The sequence below is a fragment of the Mus musculus genome, chromosome 5 (assembly GCF_000001635.26).
Source record: "Mus musculus strain C57BL/6J chromosome 5, GRCm38.p6 C57BL/6J".
In the NCBI taxonomy this organism is placed as follows: Eukaryota; Metazoa; Chordata; class Mammalia; order Rodentia; family Muridae; genus Mus; species Mus musculus.
In genome coordinates, this window is record NC_000071.6 from 72298913 (window position 1) to 72315649 (window position 16737).

General features: G+C 39.7%; 1 protein-coding gene and 1 pseudogene across 4 annotated transcripts in view; both read right to left on the minus strand.

Annotated features, from left to right (window-relative positions):
- Positions 1-1035: 1035 nt before the first annotated feature.
- The window catches only part of Corin (corin, serine peptidase), a 204593-nt gene continuing 188891 nt past the window's right edge, over positions 1036-16737 (minus strand). For 2 of the 4 annotated variants that reach the window (XM_011240755.1, XM_030254695.1), the window contains 3 exons: positions 5963-6234; positions 3879-4012; positions 1036-2768 (listed from right to left, as the gene is read on the minus strand). In XM_011240755.1, coding sequence (XP_011239057.1) covers positions 2574-2768; positions 3879-4012; positions 5963-6234 — 601 coding nt within the window. In that variant the 3' untranslated portion in view covers positions 1036-2573. The remainder of the gene's footprint in view (positions 2769-3878; positions 4013-5962; positions 6235-16737) is intronic. The other 2 variants (NM_001122756.1, NM_016869.3) reach the window with 1 other exon arrangement.
- On the minus strand, positions 6453-6550 carry Gm25768 (annotated as a pseudogene).

Sequence of the window (16737 nt, forward strand, 5' to 3'; positions counted from 1 at the left end):
CCAGATCATTCATCATCGCCATAGCAACGGGAATTCAGTCCTTGAGATCATCACTTCCCAGATAAACCTTAAAGCGAATCTCATATGCAACAAAAGGTTTTAATATAAAGATTAAAGGAATATGACAAAAGGGAGGAAGAAACAGGTCGTTTCCAAAATGTGAATTATCTGTACATAAGAATATAGGAAAGCATTAATGTGTATGTCATGGGGCTGTAATCTTATACCTACAGCTCCAAAAATCCTCATAACTTTGCTCATAAATTAATTCCAAACTTAATGTGTTGGATAAATCTGAAGCTATTTATATCCTTTATGCAATGATTTGTATATCTTGCTAAAAAAGTATTGCTACATCTAGTTATATAATGATTAACTATTTTTCTTTAATTAAAGAAAAATACCTTCTGAAACACACCTTGTTCTATTCTGAGATTTTCAGATCTCTGTAAAGCTTTTAAAAGGTCGGATTTATAGAGCAACAATTTTATGCAAAATTAGCAAAGCTAGTGTGGTGTGTTGTATCTTTATATTTAGAATATTTCAGCATACTTTGAGGAATCCAAGAAAACAAATAATGAAGAGTTTGGGATTATGATTTTGTTATAAGAGGTTTCAGTCTTTAGCAGAGTTGATGTTCTCTGAGGACTTCGTGAACAATTATTATTATTATTAAAGACTTATTTATTTTATGTATGTGAGTACACTGTCGCTGTCTTCCGACACACTAGAAGAGGGCATCAGATTTCATTACAGATGGTTGTGAGTCACCCTGTGGTTGCTGGGAATTGAACTCAGGATCCTTGGAAGATCAGATGGTGCTCTTAACCCCTGAGCCATCTCTCCAGCCCACAATTAGTATCATTAACAACTCATCAGACTAACCATGACATTGTTACTAGTTCAGAAGAGCAGGTTCCTGTGAGAGTGTGCTGTACAACCCTGGGTACCACTATGCTATCAGAGGGATAATCACTTTTCTGGAACGTGGTCTCTATAGTCTATCCATAGTCCTCCAGAAAAATAAAAAATAAAAAAGATTATACCATTTTATTTGTATTTAGAATTATTTAAAATAAGTCCAGTAGGTACATTTTACTGACTACAGGCTCACCAATGCTAAAAATATTTTATTAATTATGTGCCAACAATTATAACAAAACCGACCCGATGGTCCTAAACCTTCATATAGTCCTGACCGCAGTACAATCATTTGCTACACACACTTTGTAACAAATTCCAGGACAAGAGGTGAACAACATGGAGAATAGGGGTTGAAACAATGTTTTGCATTTGAACTATCTAGAAAAAGAGTACAAAATACACATATAAAATTGCAGGTAGTCCCTGTAAGCAATACTGAGGCAGTTTGGTTGCTGGTGAAGTTTAGCAGTGCATCCTACTTGTTCAAAAAGGCATTTGCATGTTACATAGTTCATGTCTGGCTAATTAATTTAGTATGAAGGTTTGTGTTTTGAAACTTTTTAGTGGGAAAAAATACTTGTAACCACTAATTGCTTTGGAAATTGATTCCCATAAAGTGGCCCAGTGCTTAAAAGCATCCTTAAAATTTAGTTTTAATTATCAATGAGGCAAATGGCAATACCGGATGTTAGACATCATGAGGGGGAAATTGCAAAATGTTATATACTCCATGCAACATTTTGCTGCACTTTGAAATATATTTCTGTAACTTTTCTGTTTTGGGTGAATACAAGCAGACTAATTTTCAGAATTAATTGGGTGTGGAATGTTATTTAATTTTTTTCTCCTTTTTAATTTGTGTGTTTTGCGGAATGGAAAGATTCTTATTCATTCCCACATAAGCAAACAAATTATTTCCTCAAGGATTGACCTGGCTTTTGACATCACAGTCATCTAAGTGACATACTCCGAAAATTCCCAGTAACGGGAACAAATCTGGTGGAGATTTTAAGCTTAATTTGAATACAGAAAGGATAGAATTCTACTTACTTCAGAGTGTTAGTTTGGTTGGCTAGAGAATTTTACATTCTTGCAACTTCAACTGTCTAGATCAACACTGTGGGTCCTTTCTCTGTCTTTCATGATTTCTTCAAGTTATTTAGAAGAGTAGAGTAAATAATAAAAGCATATATATTCTCTTGGCTTTCTACAAATTAAAAGCCAGTCTCCAAGATCAGTTCTGAAATGTGCCCCCTAAGCCACTGGGCTTAAGCAGAAACTGGAGATCAGTCAGCGTGTATCTCCGTGTGTGTCTTGTAGTAGTAATAAAAGGAGCTTTCTATAACTTGTTACCCTAGAGCTCCAAATGTCTCTATGGGTTGATAATTGCACACTACATTCAAGGTTAGCCTAGCAAAATAACAAAACCTACTTTGCTCTGTGCTTTTAAAAGGATTCATGAAATTAATAAATGATAATGTTGAAAGAGATTAAAGCCTGAGTAAAACTCATCTAGCACAAACAGGAGAGATCTTGCGGTGCATGTTGAGCGTCCTGTCCGTGAAACGCCTGTTCGTACAGCTCTTGGCAGGACAAGCTTCTGTTTCAGAGGGTCATTCTCCATGTAGGTTTCCCCACAAAGTCTCTGATTATCCTTGGGATTTCTTTTGGAGAAAGGTCTGGATATATATTTGTCTTTCAATCCAGCCCACAAAGTAAGACACATTGCTGTACACTCCAGGTCCCAGAACTTTGGAAAAGCAGACGGAGCCCCATGAAGTTAAACCAAATAATGTCCACTGTCCTCCGGGTCGTTCACAAACCAGAGGCCCACCGCTGTCTCCCTGCAAGGAAAAGCAATTGATGTTAGTCATGGGAGTTCAGAGGTCTAGTGGTCTAGTGGTGGGACTATCATCCTAAGGGTACAATGAAGCCCAACAGCTTAACTGAGTTGGAAAATTTCAGCAAAGTTTTTCATAGTAAGCCTGGGAGGGCATCTGCGTTCCACTGTATAAACTGAACATTCCAATAAATATGGATTCTGAGTTTTAAAGGGATTGATGTACTGAGTAAAGAGATTTTGTTCTGTCTTGTCATGAGGTCAGAAGGCTTATATAACATACCACAAAATGTCATAAATTAAAAATAAAGCTTTATGCGTCAAAACTAATTATCTCAACAGTTTTATTGTTTAAATTGACCTTATAAAAGTGGGAAGTACCCAAAAATGGAAAATTAAAACATCCCCAATTAATCAGTTGTACATAATGTTCTAAAATGAACCCTCCCAAATGCCACGTAATTGTCTTGGGCTAATGATGAGCGTGGCTTTTCTTTGCCTAATACAAAAATCTTAGGAGCAATCTGACCTCTCTAAAGCAACAGCACAGCAGAGTAGAAACCCCACAGCCTGCCCCCCACTTGCTTGCTAGTTGGTGCATTTGTCCATTTGAACCCCAGAGACAGTTCAGCACAATAGCTACTGAATGTTTCAGTAAATGTTTGAAACCTCCCAGACACTGCAGATAAGCCAAGTTTTGAAGATCTCAATGGCCGTTAAGTCCTGTCTGAGGTTAGAGGCAGTGACAATGACAGGCTGCTAGTCAAATGAAGGCCATGACATATCAAGCAATTGTAGACAGAAGTCCTTTCATAAACTATGGGAGCCAGGCTGCCAATGTATGTCCTAATGTTATCATGGTTATACATGGCAATGCCCTCTGGTGTCCCCCTACTGCTTAAGACAGTGGATTTGAAGCTGTGATTTCTATTTGTCCCTCATGATTAGGTTTGTCTTAGCCACCAAATTGATCAAAGGAGATGGGTTGTCTCAACTCTCCTCCTGGCAGTGAACAATATTCATAAATGTTCCTCACATGACTCGTGATCAGCTCTGCAAGCTCACGAAAGTCATGGAGGATCCTGATTGCTGGCAGGGTCGTAAGGCAGCTTACCATGCAGGAGTCCACGGTGCCAGACTCATAGCCAGCACAGATCATCCGATTGGTGATGGTCTTCATGTCAAAATAGGACTGGCACTGCTCCAGAGGGATAATGCGGACCTCTCCCTCCTGCAGCTTAAAGGGCACTGCGTTCAAAGAAGAAGAAGAAAGAGAGACACACAAGAGCATAAGACTGACCAAGGCGTGGCCAGCAAAATACAAAATGAAAAATATTGCAGGAATATTTTCATAACACCGAGAGAAGCACATCAATTCCCTTAAATATCATCTCAAGGGGAAGACTTATTTGAAACCCAAATGTTCTGCTTAGAACTTTTGATAGCAATCATCTATCTGACGACGCTCCTATTTTTCTAGTGAGACACATTATTCAAGTAAGAATTTCTTAACCCATAGGTCACGACCCCTATGGAGGTTGAGTGACCCATTCACAGAGATTTCATATCAGATATCCTGTATATCAGATATTTATATTATGACTCATAACAGTAGCAAAATTACGGTTATGAGGTTACAATAAAAATGTATGGTTGGGGGGTCACTAGAGCATGAACATGAATTAAAGGGTCACAACATTAGGAAAGGTGTCCCCTTGTCATGTGCTGTGGAAAGGAGGACGACAGGGCAGTTTTTAGCTTAGCACATTCATCCTGCTCTAGGATTCGAGAAAAGCTTCTGACCCTCACAGGAACTGGCCCACCTCACACGTGCCCCTGTGACCCTTGATCTGATGTGGAACCTTTCATCCTAGAGGCTGTGACAAATTTTGAAAGGGACAGCATCATCTCTTGCTTACAATAGATGGAATATATGGCTTCTGCCTTGCTTAAAGTTTCTTCAGAATAACAGTGGCTGTCTGCAAGCAAAACCTCATACATCTTATTTGCACATCCTAAAAGCCATACAGATTTGAAGCCATGATGGGGAAACAGTACTAATAATAATCATTTGGGGAAAACAAACATGATAGAGTACAAGCTTAACAAACCAGAAGGATGTCATCGGGATTATAATGAGCACAGCAGTCAATGGTGTACTGCACACTAGGGTAGACAAGGCTCGTATCATGAGCATCTTAGAGGTCACAGTGCTATTTTCCTTGTATAACAATCTTATATGTTCTAAGATCATCTCATCCTTTCTGTAGAAAGCAAGAGATTGGAATGGCCAGGGTCAATCTGATATTCCAGAAAGAATTCATTTGCCTATTCTTCATGCTATCCCCTGACTATGGCATATGTGTCATGTACCGTATTACCATGAATTTATATAGATATTTTGTGGTGAACACAAATAAAGGCTCTGTGAAGTATATTCTGCTCATTTTATTACAATGCTAATCATGGGTCTTTTGTATAGGAGTGATAGCACGTTCCTTTAAATTGGTGTTCTTGTGGTTAATATCAAGATGCCACCATTCAGAGAATGGCCTACTCCTGCAGATGACACAACTATTTTGTTCTCGGCTCTTATTATAAACTTTAAATAAGTCAAACTTTTTCTATGTGTTTTGTGTTTAAATCACTTTCCATGAAGCAATTTGAAGCAATTGAAGCAATTTAAATAGGTAGATATGTATCACACTTCTTCATAGAAGGATATGCTGCCTATGTAGATAAGAACAAATCGATTGCAAAACTGAAAGTGTGACTATGTAGCTTGACTGTAGAAATGGAATTGCCTAGTTATTCCACACAGCCTCTGAGAAATTCTGCCAAGAGATAGCCCAAACCACTGTTCTCTCTAGCAGGGATGCTGGGCAGGTCATACCTTGCTTGGAAACTCAAAAACATTGGTAATAGCCCTCTGGAGAAAGATCAGAGCTGTGTGGAAGGATGCTTGAGTTTGCATCTCAGGCAGGCAGGTTTATGCATTATAATGGATGGTTCATATGTGCAGTTGACTTAGAGGGGAGACTATAACACAAGCTTAGTATTTACACCATGTGGCTGGTTTTTTTTTTTTTTTTTTTTTTTTTTTTAACATGGGAAATGGGAAGTGGTAGGCAAAGCGTAAAAGTAACCCTATGCTTCTCATTGCAGAACGGGTAATCATGGCTGATGACGCTCACTTACTTTTATTGCCCATGTGGCCCCAGCCTGTGATGTAGCAGTACGTATCTGGTTCTAGATACTCCTCCGGACTGGGTAGGCAGACAGGTCTGACGTAGCTTGTCTCATTGATATCATCGCTCAGCTCCACCACGCTGATATCATAGTCTACCACTGCTCGACTGTAACGGGGATGTAGCAGGATGGTCTTCACAAAGCGGGTCTGCATGAAGCCTGATGGATGGTCCAGGTTGTTTATGCCAAATACCACTTTCCAAACATCAGCGTCTTCTCTCCTAAAAACAATCCAAGAGAGTACCTTCAACTCTATCTGCTTTGATGGTACATGCCTTTTAAAGTAATTTTGGTATATGAACAGTGGCTGTTCCCATGCGTGTCTCCTAATTCATTCATATGAAAAGCAGCTGAGGAATGAATACGTGAGCATTACTGTATGAGGAAGCAAAGCTCAGACTTCTTCCGTCATTACTTTAATTGTTTAGTTATTTTCTTAAAAAATATGGAATGTTTCACAAATTTGCATGTCATCCTTTTGCAGGGCCATGATGATCTCCCATGCATTGTTGCTATTCTAGTAGCAAGCACTCAGCCTTCTTGGATAGGACACTCTTGAAAATAGAACTTGTTTGGTCTTAGGGGCAGTCAGCTGTTTGATGACATAAGAATGATGCTTGAAAGTTAAGAGAAAGAGAGAGGAGCAAGGGAGAATGTTAAAGAAGAATGGAGGTGGTGGGGAAGGCAAAACTAAGAAGTTCTTCCAAGAGGGAACAAACTCTTCAGGGAAGCATCAGGGTTTCAGGGCAGCTCCTTGCAAGGTTTTAAATGCCCACTTACAAACCCCAATGGTCAATCTCTGGTCCCATTTTGGATGAGCATTTGTCTTCAATATTTTTGTCAATTTTTGCCTTAAAATTAGCTTTCTTCTCCAAGTTTACAGGTCTTATCAGTCTTAGGAGTTTCTTCCAATCTCATGGGTTGCTCCCTGCCCCTTGCCCATCTTTTCTCCTGGGTCCTTCTCTTACCCCCTTGGTGTCAACGTCAACATGCTCTAGTCTTAATCACACCATGGTCTGGTGACTCATGAAAGTATATCCTGAGCTATAGTCTCTGACCTGAGTCACAAACTTGATCCAATTGTCAATTAAACACGGTCACATGCATGTGTGATAATGGCCAAGATTTGTGAAGGGCAGTCCACATGATTGATGATGTTTAAAGCATTCAGAATTTTTGGAAATCAAGTGCTTCCAATTACCAGTAACTAACTGAATCATTTCTCTCTTAAACTGGGAGCAACATAATCTGGCTTTCAGTGTGTATCCTGCACCTGGCCATTCTGCCTCCTCTATTGTTCTTTGCTTATGACCCTGCTTTAATTTCCTTCTCCTGGTTTTCAGTGATATCAGGGATATTTGATGTTGATTGATCTCTTTGTCTACCCTCCGTCTTGCCTTCTCCCACTCTCACAGAGTTTTATATCAGTGAAAACAAGAACTATGTTATGTGCTACTTACACATTGCTGTGGCCATACCACAAACATGGCTTAAGTGAGGAGAGACTTCTTTTGGTTCATAGTTTCAGAAGATTCCAGTCTATTGTTGTAAGGAAGCCATGGTGGCAAGTGTGTGTGGTAAAAAGGCTCCTCACAGTATTGCCACACAGAAAGCAGAGAGCAACGGTGGAACTAGAAGCCAGACTATAATGTTCAAAGCCCTATCTACTTTTAGACCCTAACTTCCAGAAGCACTATGTGCTAGAGTATAAACACTCAAAATACAAACCTAGGTGGTGTCTTGGTTGGTTTAGCTGCTCTAAAAGCAATCTATACATTTGCAATTTGTTTTAAAGAAAATGATGTCAAACCTACAAAAATGATGTTGGATACAACAGATATATAGATATGTTACACATTTTCTAGGCCAAGCATTGTGCTGGAGATGACAACAATCGAGAGAGGCAAGAAAGGCATGACTTCTGCCAATGCAAATTGGATGACTGAGTGAAGCTGGCTAATGCATGAAATAATTATAAGTTGGAGGAAGTATTATGTCCTGGGCATGACAAGATAATGTGACAAAATGAGGTTTCATTACATCATGCTGTCATTCAAAGTGCATGCTTTCCCTCCTGTCTTCTCCGTTTTCCAGTCGTTTGCTTTTCCCCACCCCTTCCTAGTCTACAGGAATAAGTCTGCTTGTCCATTGAGGAAATGCTATATTCACATGGAGTTTTATTGTTTAAGACATCGGAAATCAACAGTACTTTTTCAGATTAATTTATTAGATGCCTCGTTAGAAGATTCTCACCCTGGAACCACAACGACTTAACTCCAGTTGTTGGAACAATTCATCCTCTGCGTCAGTCATTAGCTATTATTTAAAGTAATTGAACATTCTTAATTATTTTTAATAAAATGCAATAACATCAAAATTCAGTACTTAGTCAATTATAGTGGGGTTAGTTTAAGTCCAACAATAAAACAGAGGGGGTCAGTAAAACCAAAAACTGTTACTAAGTTACATCCAGTCTTGCTATACAGTCTACAACCCGGAAAGCATTAACATCCATCAAGAGCAAGAAGGGGGAAAAGTAGATAGACTAATTCTTTTCTGTTTTGTTATGCACATGATATGAAATGCAAAGTGCTTCTTAGTGTTTTCCCTCCATGGCTGTGGAAAAGAGAACCAAGAAGGTAGGAAGGGGTTTCTGAAGTGAAGGAGACGAGTGGGGATGGCAGATTAACTTCAGTACGTGAACCAGTCATTTTCTATGCAGTGGTAAACATGGCTTGGAACATACTGAGCATGTGCTGGAAAAATGAGTCAGAAATGAGGACAGAGACAACAGAGACGGGCCCTGCCTCTTGGCTGAAGAAGACTTGGGAAAAGAGTTCTATGCTACACGGATGCCACATGAATCTACTATCAGCAAAAAGTACTCACTGACAAGCACAGGAGCAGGGCATGGCTATAAAGTTAAAAAGGGAAATCGGGATACAACGAGCCAATTATATGAACATAAAATCCACAGCATAAAGAACATAACTTCCCATTGGTATGCCAAGCCTCAAAACAGCATCAAAGAGAAGTACAGCATCCTTAGTGATACTTATGCAAAGCCTCTTTGGCTCTCACGGCCTAGGGGGTTATGCTGGTGCTAAGTGTTCCCTCTGTAAGCACAAGGACCCGAATTAGATCCCCAGAATGAATACTAGCAAAACTATGGCCACATGCATTTGTAAACTCATCTGGGAAGGGGACAACAGAAAGACGGGTCTCTGGGCCTTGATGGTGTGAGCCAGCCCACTCTACTTGACAAATTCCAGACCACTGGGAGACTATTTCAAGCAAAGTGCAGGCCGCATAAGGAATGATACCAGACATTAACCTCTTCCCCCTCCCCTGACACACATGCGACTACGCACACACATGTACATGTGAATATGCACACACATGTACATGTGAATTGTTCTAAGACTGAGTAATCAGGCTCAAATAAAGCCAATGACTCCAATCACCCAGAATGAAAATGACGCAGTTAGCTGTTAACAGACATTTTTCTCCTTTCATTTTTCCTGCAGACATACTGTGATTTTTATAGTTCACATTTAAAGCCAAACATATCCATGCTTATACTGTTATGAATATACACTATAGATGAGACAGATGTAATTTCAGTGTTCAAGTCTTCAACTATGAAGTCTAAAGGGAAACCTAGTGAGTTGCCTATGTCATATGAACTATGGCATCTGCCTCTGGGCAGAATAAGCTGTCACTTCTGTTTGCTATTCACCATATTCAACTCTAGTGTTTAGACATGAAAATATGATGTAATTCTGCTAGTCAAATGTACCTTGAAGTTTTTATTCTCTACAGTGTTGGAGATTGACCCCAGGGCCTTGGGCAGGCTAGCAATCACTCTACCAGTGGCCAGCCTCCTCCATTTCATCCACTCAGATTTATAAATATTTGTCATTTTTATATTTTTTAAGACAAAAAAATGTTCTACCCTCTGCAGTTTTTAGTTTGGGTTTGACTATTTTATATGAACTACTTTGCCCATTTGACAAGGAAAAAATTGATACATAGAATTAACAAGTATAATAAGATCTATCCCCCATTACAAGACTTACCCAGCACAGCTAGCTGGTGATCTGGAGGCCATTTGAAGGTATCAAAATTTGTACTCAGGAGAGAGACATACTGCTGTTCTACAACTCTTAGGAAACTCTTTATTTTTAACATTGTGCTCTGTCATTAGTGTTTTAAAATTGTTGTCTGCAGAGAGGGTACACAAAGTTTAGACCCTGGTTGCAATGTAAATGCAGGAAGAGGCAGGTGTGAGTTACTGAGAAAAGTGTGAACAGCCATGAGCTCTAGTTCAGCACCATCCACCTCTTGCTGTCAGCTAAGTAGAAGACCCAGTGTATCTGACCTTCCAGTTGTTCAAGGAAAACCAAATATGTTGATTTTATGCAAAACATCCCGTTTCAAAGGTTAGATAAAGTTTAAAAGCAAATTATATCCACAGTCGAGATTATCCATTTGTTTATGAGCCTTGTAATTTTCCAAGCATTCTTACACATTACTTCAAGAGATCCTCATCTTATCTGCTATGAGAGGTGAATTACTTACTTAATGGTAAGTCACAGAGACAGTGATCGTAACTAATGGGATCAGAAAGGGAGTCCTTTAAACACCTACACCAAATATTTTCTGTTAAACCTTGAGGCAGTGAAAAGCATCCATAGATATCCACTGAGGTACTAGGGAAGAAAGACTTGTCAGGTGAATGGAAATTCATTTGTGGACAATATGATGGCAGATGACAAGGGATACTGTCATGTGGAGTGTAATAGAAGTCAGTCACCAGTGTAAAACTATAGAAAGTGGAGAACTCTTTAAGGCAGGGACCCAGAAAAAGTTGTGTGTGTGTCTGTCTTAGTACTTTGCAGTTAGACTGAACAGGGTTTTGAGAAGGGATGGAAGGAAAGAAGGAAAGAAGGAAGGAGGCAGACATCATAAGGAAGCCAGCCACAAAGTCCCATAGATAGTAGTATAGTTAAGTAGAAATAGTAGCGTTAACTGTGTGTATTCTGCCATCACAAATGACCACAGTAAGAAGGGAAAGGGACAATCATCTGAAGAGTTAATGTGACCACAGATGGATCTGAGCCCTGCAGAATTGGAGTCTGTCACAGGGTGTCACGAACTTACAGCAATTATCAAAAGTCTTAGCCGTAAAATGAGTCAGAGTTTGTTTCAAAGGAAAAGCACGGGGAATGGAAATGGCTCCCATGAAAGGAGGGGAAAGTGCTGTCTGTTCCAGCTTATTTCATCTTAACAGACAGCTAGAACCAAGCAGAGCATTCCGTGTACAGCCGCCCTCTGCTTCCACGTCTCCATTCAAGAATGATATGCAGCCGAGATCCATAAAACTAATGTTCTATGTTATTAATATATGTGTGTTTAAAACACTGCTGATGGGTGGTTCAAAACACGGGAAGAGCCAAAGAGAGACTACTGACCATCTATCTGATCACTGAAAGACAGGAACAATCAATAGCCATTTAAAGTAGGGTGTTTATTACACTTTTAAAAGGATATCTTTTCTAAGCAATAAAGTGTGTGTGTGTGTGTGTGTGTGTGTGTGTGTGTGTGTGTGTGTGTGAAGTGTGTGTGTGTGTGTGTGTTAGTAGATAGTAATGATAATTGATTGGAGAGAAAGGTAGGGTAGTGACAGGATATTCATATTTGCTAAAATGGCATTTAATCAGATCAGTAACTTAAGACAGATTAGAAGCCCAGCCAGTGACCCTGGAATGCTCAGTTTCCCAAGGGTAGGTAAAGAGTAAAAAATAAATAAATAAATAAAAATAAAAAAAATTTTAAAAAAGGAAATGGTAGGTATTGAAAACAAGATGAAGGCCAAAAGCTCTTTCACTATTCTAGACTAAAAACAAAGAAAGTTATTCCAAGAAAGATGCAACGGTTAGGGACATTCTAGTAAGCAGAAACCAAAAACTGGGCTTGGCAAGGTGGAAGTCATTACCAAATTCCAGTAAGCATCGTTTCTTGCTGATGACAGCCCAGCTTACCACAGGCTAAGCAGACGCTGACATAGGCATGGAGGAGGGTAACTCTTTCAGACAGTTTAGGTGTCTCCCAGTGAACAGCAATCAGCACAGAGCATTAGTTGAAGACAGAAGTAAAGCAAAGAGAGGGCATTTGACGTCAGTGGTGTTAAGGCACCGATGGGAGAGCATCCATTCAGCTCCCAGGGAGCCACTGAGGCAGAGGAGAAATGAAGCTGTGTGTGAGGAGTAACGTCTATGAAGGGACATGATTGTCTTTAATGGGAGGGGCACATCGTCCACCACAATGAAAGGTAGAATAAGAAATATGGCCAAAGGTACAAAGAAAGTTTAGGAACAAGGGGTTAAGATGTGATGAATGATAGGACAGCATCTATATCTCGATGCATGAAGTGAGATCAGTAGAGGGCGATAATTTGTTGAGACAAAAAGCTGTCAAATAATTAACTGTCTCTTAGGATGAAAACTGACTTCACTGTGAAAGTGTCCGCTGCATTAGTTAGATGCTCATTTGAGGTTCATAGTCGTACATTTGACATGTGCTAGGTTAGTGACTGGTTGCATGATATCCTCTAAGAACAGTCAACCTTTCTGTCCCAGGTGTACTGTACCGGAACAGGAAATGATAACATCGGAAGCAGTAAGTCCGTCAGTTCTGTTCGGAAGGCTCCCCACTGCACAGCTGTTCTCTCCCTAATTCAACTTTGACAAATTTAATTTACCTAGAGCTTTATTTTAATCAAAAATTAAAAGCAGAAGGAAAGCATTTAATGTTAGAAGTTCCAGAAACTGTGGGGATTGGTTAGTAATTCAGGCCAACTACTATGTATAGTATAAACCTTTTTTTTCTTTTTCAATAGAAAGTATCATCTCTAGAGGCAGAGCAGTGGGGAGCATGGAGCCAGGTTCCAGGCACCTGGGAGTTTTTAAAACCACATTAGCTTATACTTCAATAACACTGGGAATAGTACAACAGAGATGTGGTTCCAAACGTGAGAAGTTCTGTGTTAATGAACATTTTTACTCATGGAAATGTATCAAATCCTGCCAGAAGATGAAATACAAAAATAAACTATGAATGGCTGATCTTGTTCATACTCACTAAGACAAAGGGGTAGTCTTAAGGACAAAACACAGCCCTTTCTGAGTGAATTATAAAACTATCAGATCAGTGGAGTTGAGACATTAAGGGCATGCTTTGCTCTGTGACAAATAAGAGAAGGAAATGTCCCAACTTAGATAGAAAGATTCTCGGGGATTATTAAAGATCCAGTTGCTGTTGGAAATCAGACATAACACAAATATTTATTTATTCATTTATGTATTTGTCATTGTCTGTTCTTTGTTCTTAAGTACATGGAGACAAACATTATAAAATGTGTTCTTCCCCTTATAGTTCTTCCTGCTGTATCTGACAGGAAGATCCAGGGATGAGAATGTTGAAGGTCTTGTCAAAGAACAGATGTTATACACCTATGGGACTATAAATGTTGTGAGGAGAGAAAAAAAGCTAGGTTATATGGGCAGAAATGCAGACACACAGCCAAAATTCTGGATTGGCTGGTGTAGTAGAAATCAAGGCAGGGGTGGCATAATGGGATTAAAATATGGACAGGATGGCAGCTTTCCATACATGCTTCCTGGAAAGGAGTTAGATGCTTTGATAGTTACTCACTGTGGCCAGGCCCAGGAAGTTCATCCTTCAGTCCTTCAAGGGTAAAGGAAGAGAGGGAATTGCCTGTTAAATTACCCCTGAATGTCAAAGTCTTTCCCTCCTTAGAACCTTTGAAGTTGAATTGGTATTGAGGAATATGGAGCTCTATGTGGTCAATTTAGTATCTCATGGTTTTAATTTTTGTTTGGTATCTTTAAATACCTCTCCATGGAAATGCAGAGCAAACTGTCTTTCCTTTCCCACCAATATAATTAAAAGAGACAGGATGAAAAGGCTCACAGATGGATCATATTATGCCTTGCCAAAGTACGGATCAGGATATGAAGTAAATCCCAATAATTGCAGCAATTGATGGACCCAGCAGAGAATAGGCCTTAAAATTAAAAGTTCTGAAAAGTCAGCAGTGCCACTTGTGAGACCATAAAACAAAATTTGTTTATGACTACGCAATCAAAATGGACTTGTTTGAAGTTGGGCAATCTCTAACCTCATTTGGATAATCAGACCCTTCTTGACAGCACTGTTAAATCTGGGATTCTACAAAACTTCTTGAAGACCTTTGGTGTCTTTTCCATTTCATGAACTATAAACACACACTTATTCCTTCTTAAAAGCTTTCTTCCTCACTATATAGGTCCTCCAGTACGAGAGGAAACTTCAATACCACGTGTGGAAACAGTAAGAGCAGCCCATAAACTTGAGTTAACAAGCACATTAGCACTGTTGCTCCTTTAGAAAGCTGTGGATTCATTTAGGTAATCACCTTTGATGAATGCACTTCCCTAGAATAATCTTCTGCTTGTTGTGGGCTACAAATCAGAACTGTAAAAGACATCTGAAAACATCTGGCCCCTTCTAGAGCAAGAACATCACAGTGTGTTTCTAGACATACTCTGGATCATTCTGGGTCTCACGTATGAAAATTCTCAAGAAAAGGTACTGGTTTGATACTCACATATTATTTTTTCCCCAGTAGAGTGATCAAAATGTATCACATTTTTCATTTTTCATCATTCGTCACATATTCTGAATATATATTTAAATGTCGGTCTCCTTTGCTGGTTGAAATTGTCCAAGAGACTCCCCAAACATTATAGGCTCTTGCTATTGCCCTTGGTTAACTCCCAGAGGTGGAGGACCATGTACTTCTGATATACTTACAGGCCTCTGAGTTGGATCTGATTTGAAGTATTAGCTTTTATAGTATCAGAAAATGTCATGCAAACTTCTAAAGGTGGGATACAATCAAAAGTGGTCCACATCTGTGAACCCCAATGCTAACCACTATGGGGCTATAGCCTTAAGGACATAGTAGTAGTACCCAAACAATAGCAGTACCCAATAGCTCTCTAATTGGTCTTAAGATCCATTCAACAGAAGAAAGCTATACCTGGTACTGGAACCCTAGCCAACTAGCTAGGACTGGAGCAGTTATAGGTCTTGGAGGAGAACTTACTAAACCACTTTTCTAAACTAGCACAATCCCTGTCTACCGTGTAAGTATGAGTTCCTGTGCCCACAGTTGAGTTTATTTCTCATACCTCATTAAGGAAACTTCTCTTTGTAACTGACAGCGACCATTACAGAAAACTACAATCAATCAAATGCAGAGTTGTGGAGCCTGGTCTCAACTGATACATCTATAACACATCACATTCACCTAAGGGACAGGGATCATTGCGGGAAAGGCAGTAGAAAGACTGTAAGAGCCAGAGAATGATGGAGTTTTCTATGAAATTGTGTCTCCTAGAAATGTCAGAGAAGTCCCACCCATGAAGACTCACTACTATGGCTGACTAAACATGGCCTGGCGGTGAGAACACTGATAGACATGCCAATATGGATAAAGTGGGAGAAGTTCAGGTGATCTCATCCCTAGACAGGGAACTACAGGCAACTAAGGGATGCTGAGAATGGGAGAAATAGCCCCCACCCTCACCCCCGCGCCAGGGAAGAGCACACCTGTTGGTTATCCAATACTAAACTGTCAGCCCTGAAAACATCGAAATACAAGTAACATTGGGGAATGAACAAATTGTATTTATATATTTAAGAATATACACATATATGTGTAATAACATCAAAAGGAAAAGAAGCCATAAATTTGAAAGAGAGAAAGGTTGGTATATGAGTGGCTCTAGAGGCAGAAAAGGGAGGGTGAGAAATGATGTAACTATAGTATATTCCCAAATAAAATTACTAAATCAAAAATCTGTCTTCCTACCAATCTCCTCGAGGGCCAAAGCAAGTATCCACGTCTGTAACCCCTATATAGAGCTGAGTATTTTCTCAGCCTCCGCTAGAAGCAATAGCACCTGTAGGATGCTAGAATTACAGGAGAAGAGTTTTACCCCAACAATGTTATAATAACAGCTAATTGAACTTATCTCAAATGCTCATCAACTGATGGCTAATAGAAGAAATTCATGGTAAGGCTATACAGAATAGTACTTAGCTTCCAAAACATGTATTAGTGCTATAAGAACCGACCTAGAGGGATGGGCAAGGTATATTACCAAAAGGGAAAAGGCATTGATGATATACAATGTATGGTTTCACTTTGTGAAAATCAACAGCGATGCCACGTGAACAGCTGGATGTGTTTGGAGCCATGGAGAGATGTTCATCCAGCTAGAACAGGGTTTACCTTCAGAATGATGAGGAGATGACAGAAAGGAAGCATGGAAGAAGCCGAATACAGCTAGCAAAACGCAAGTATACACAGACCATAATGCCAGGGGGCACTGCACAGGGCATGCTTGCGGCAATATTCTTTAAAGATACATACACTCTTCTCAGTCTCACTAGCTGCTCCTGTGCATTTTTTCCTAGGGCTTACATAATCCATCTCACTTCCTGCACACACAGATCTGTGTGGGAGATATTGCTAGGACAAAGACTTGGTTCTGGATCTTTGAGAAACCTAGCACAAATATTATATCTTTAGTTCTAGTTTCCAACCACCTATGCCTTGTCCAACTGAACCTCATGTAGTTTCCAAACAAGCC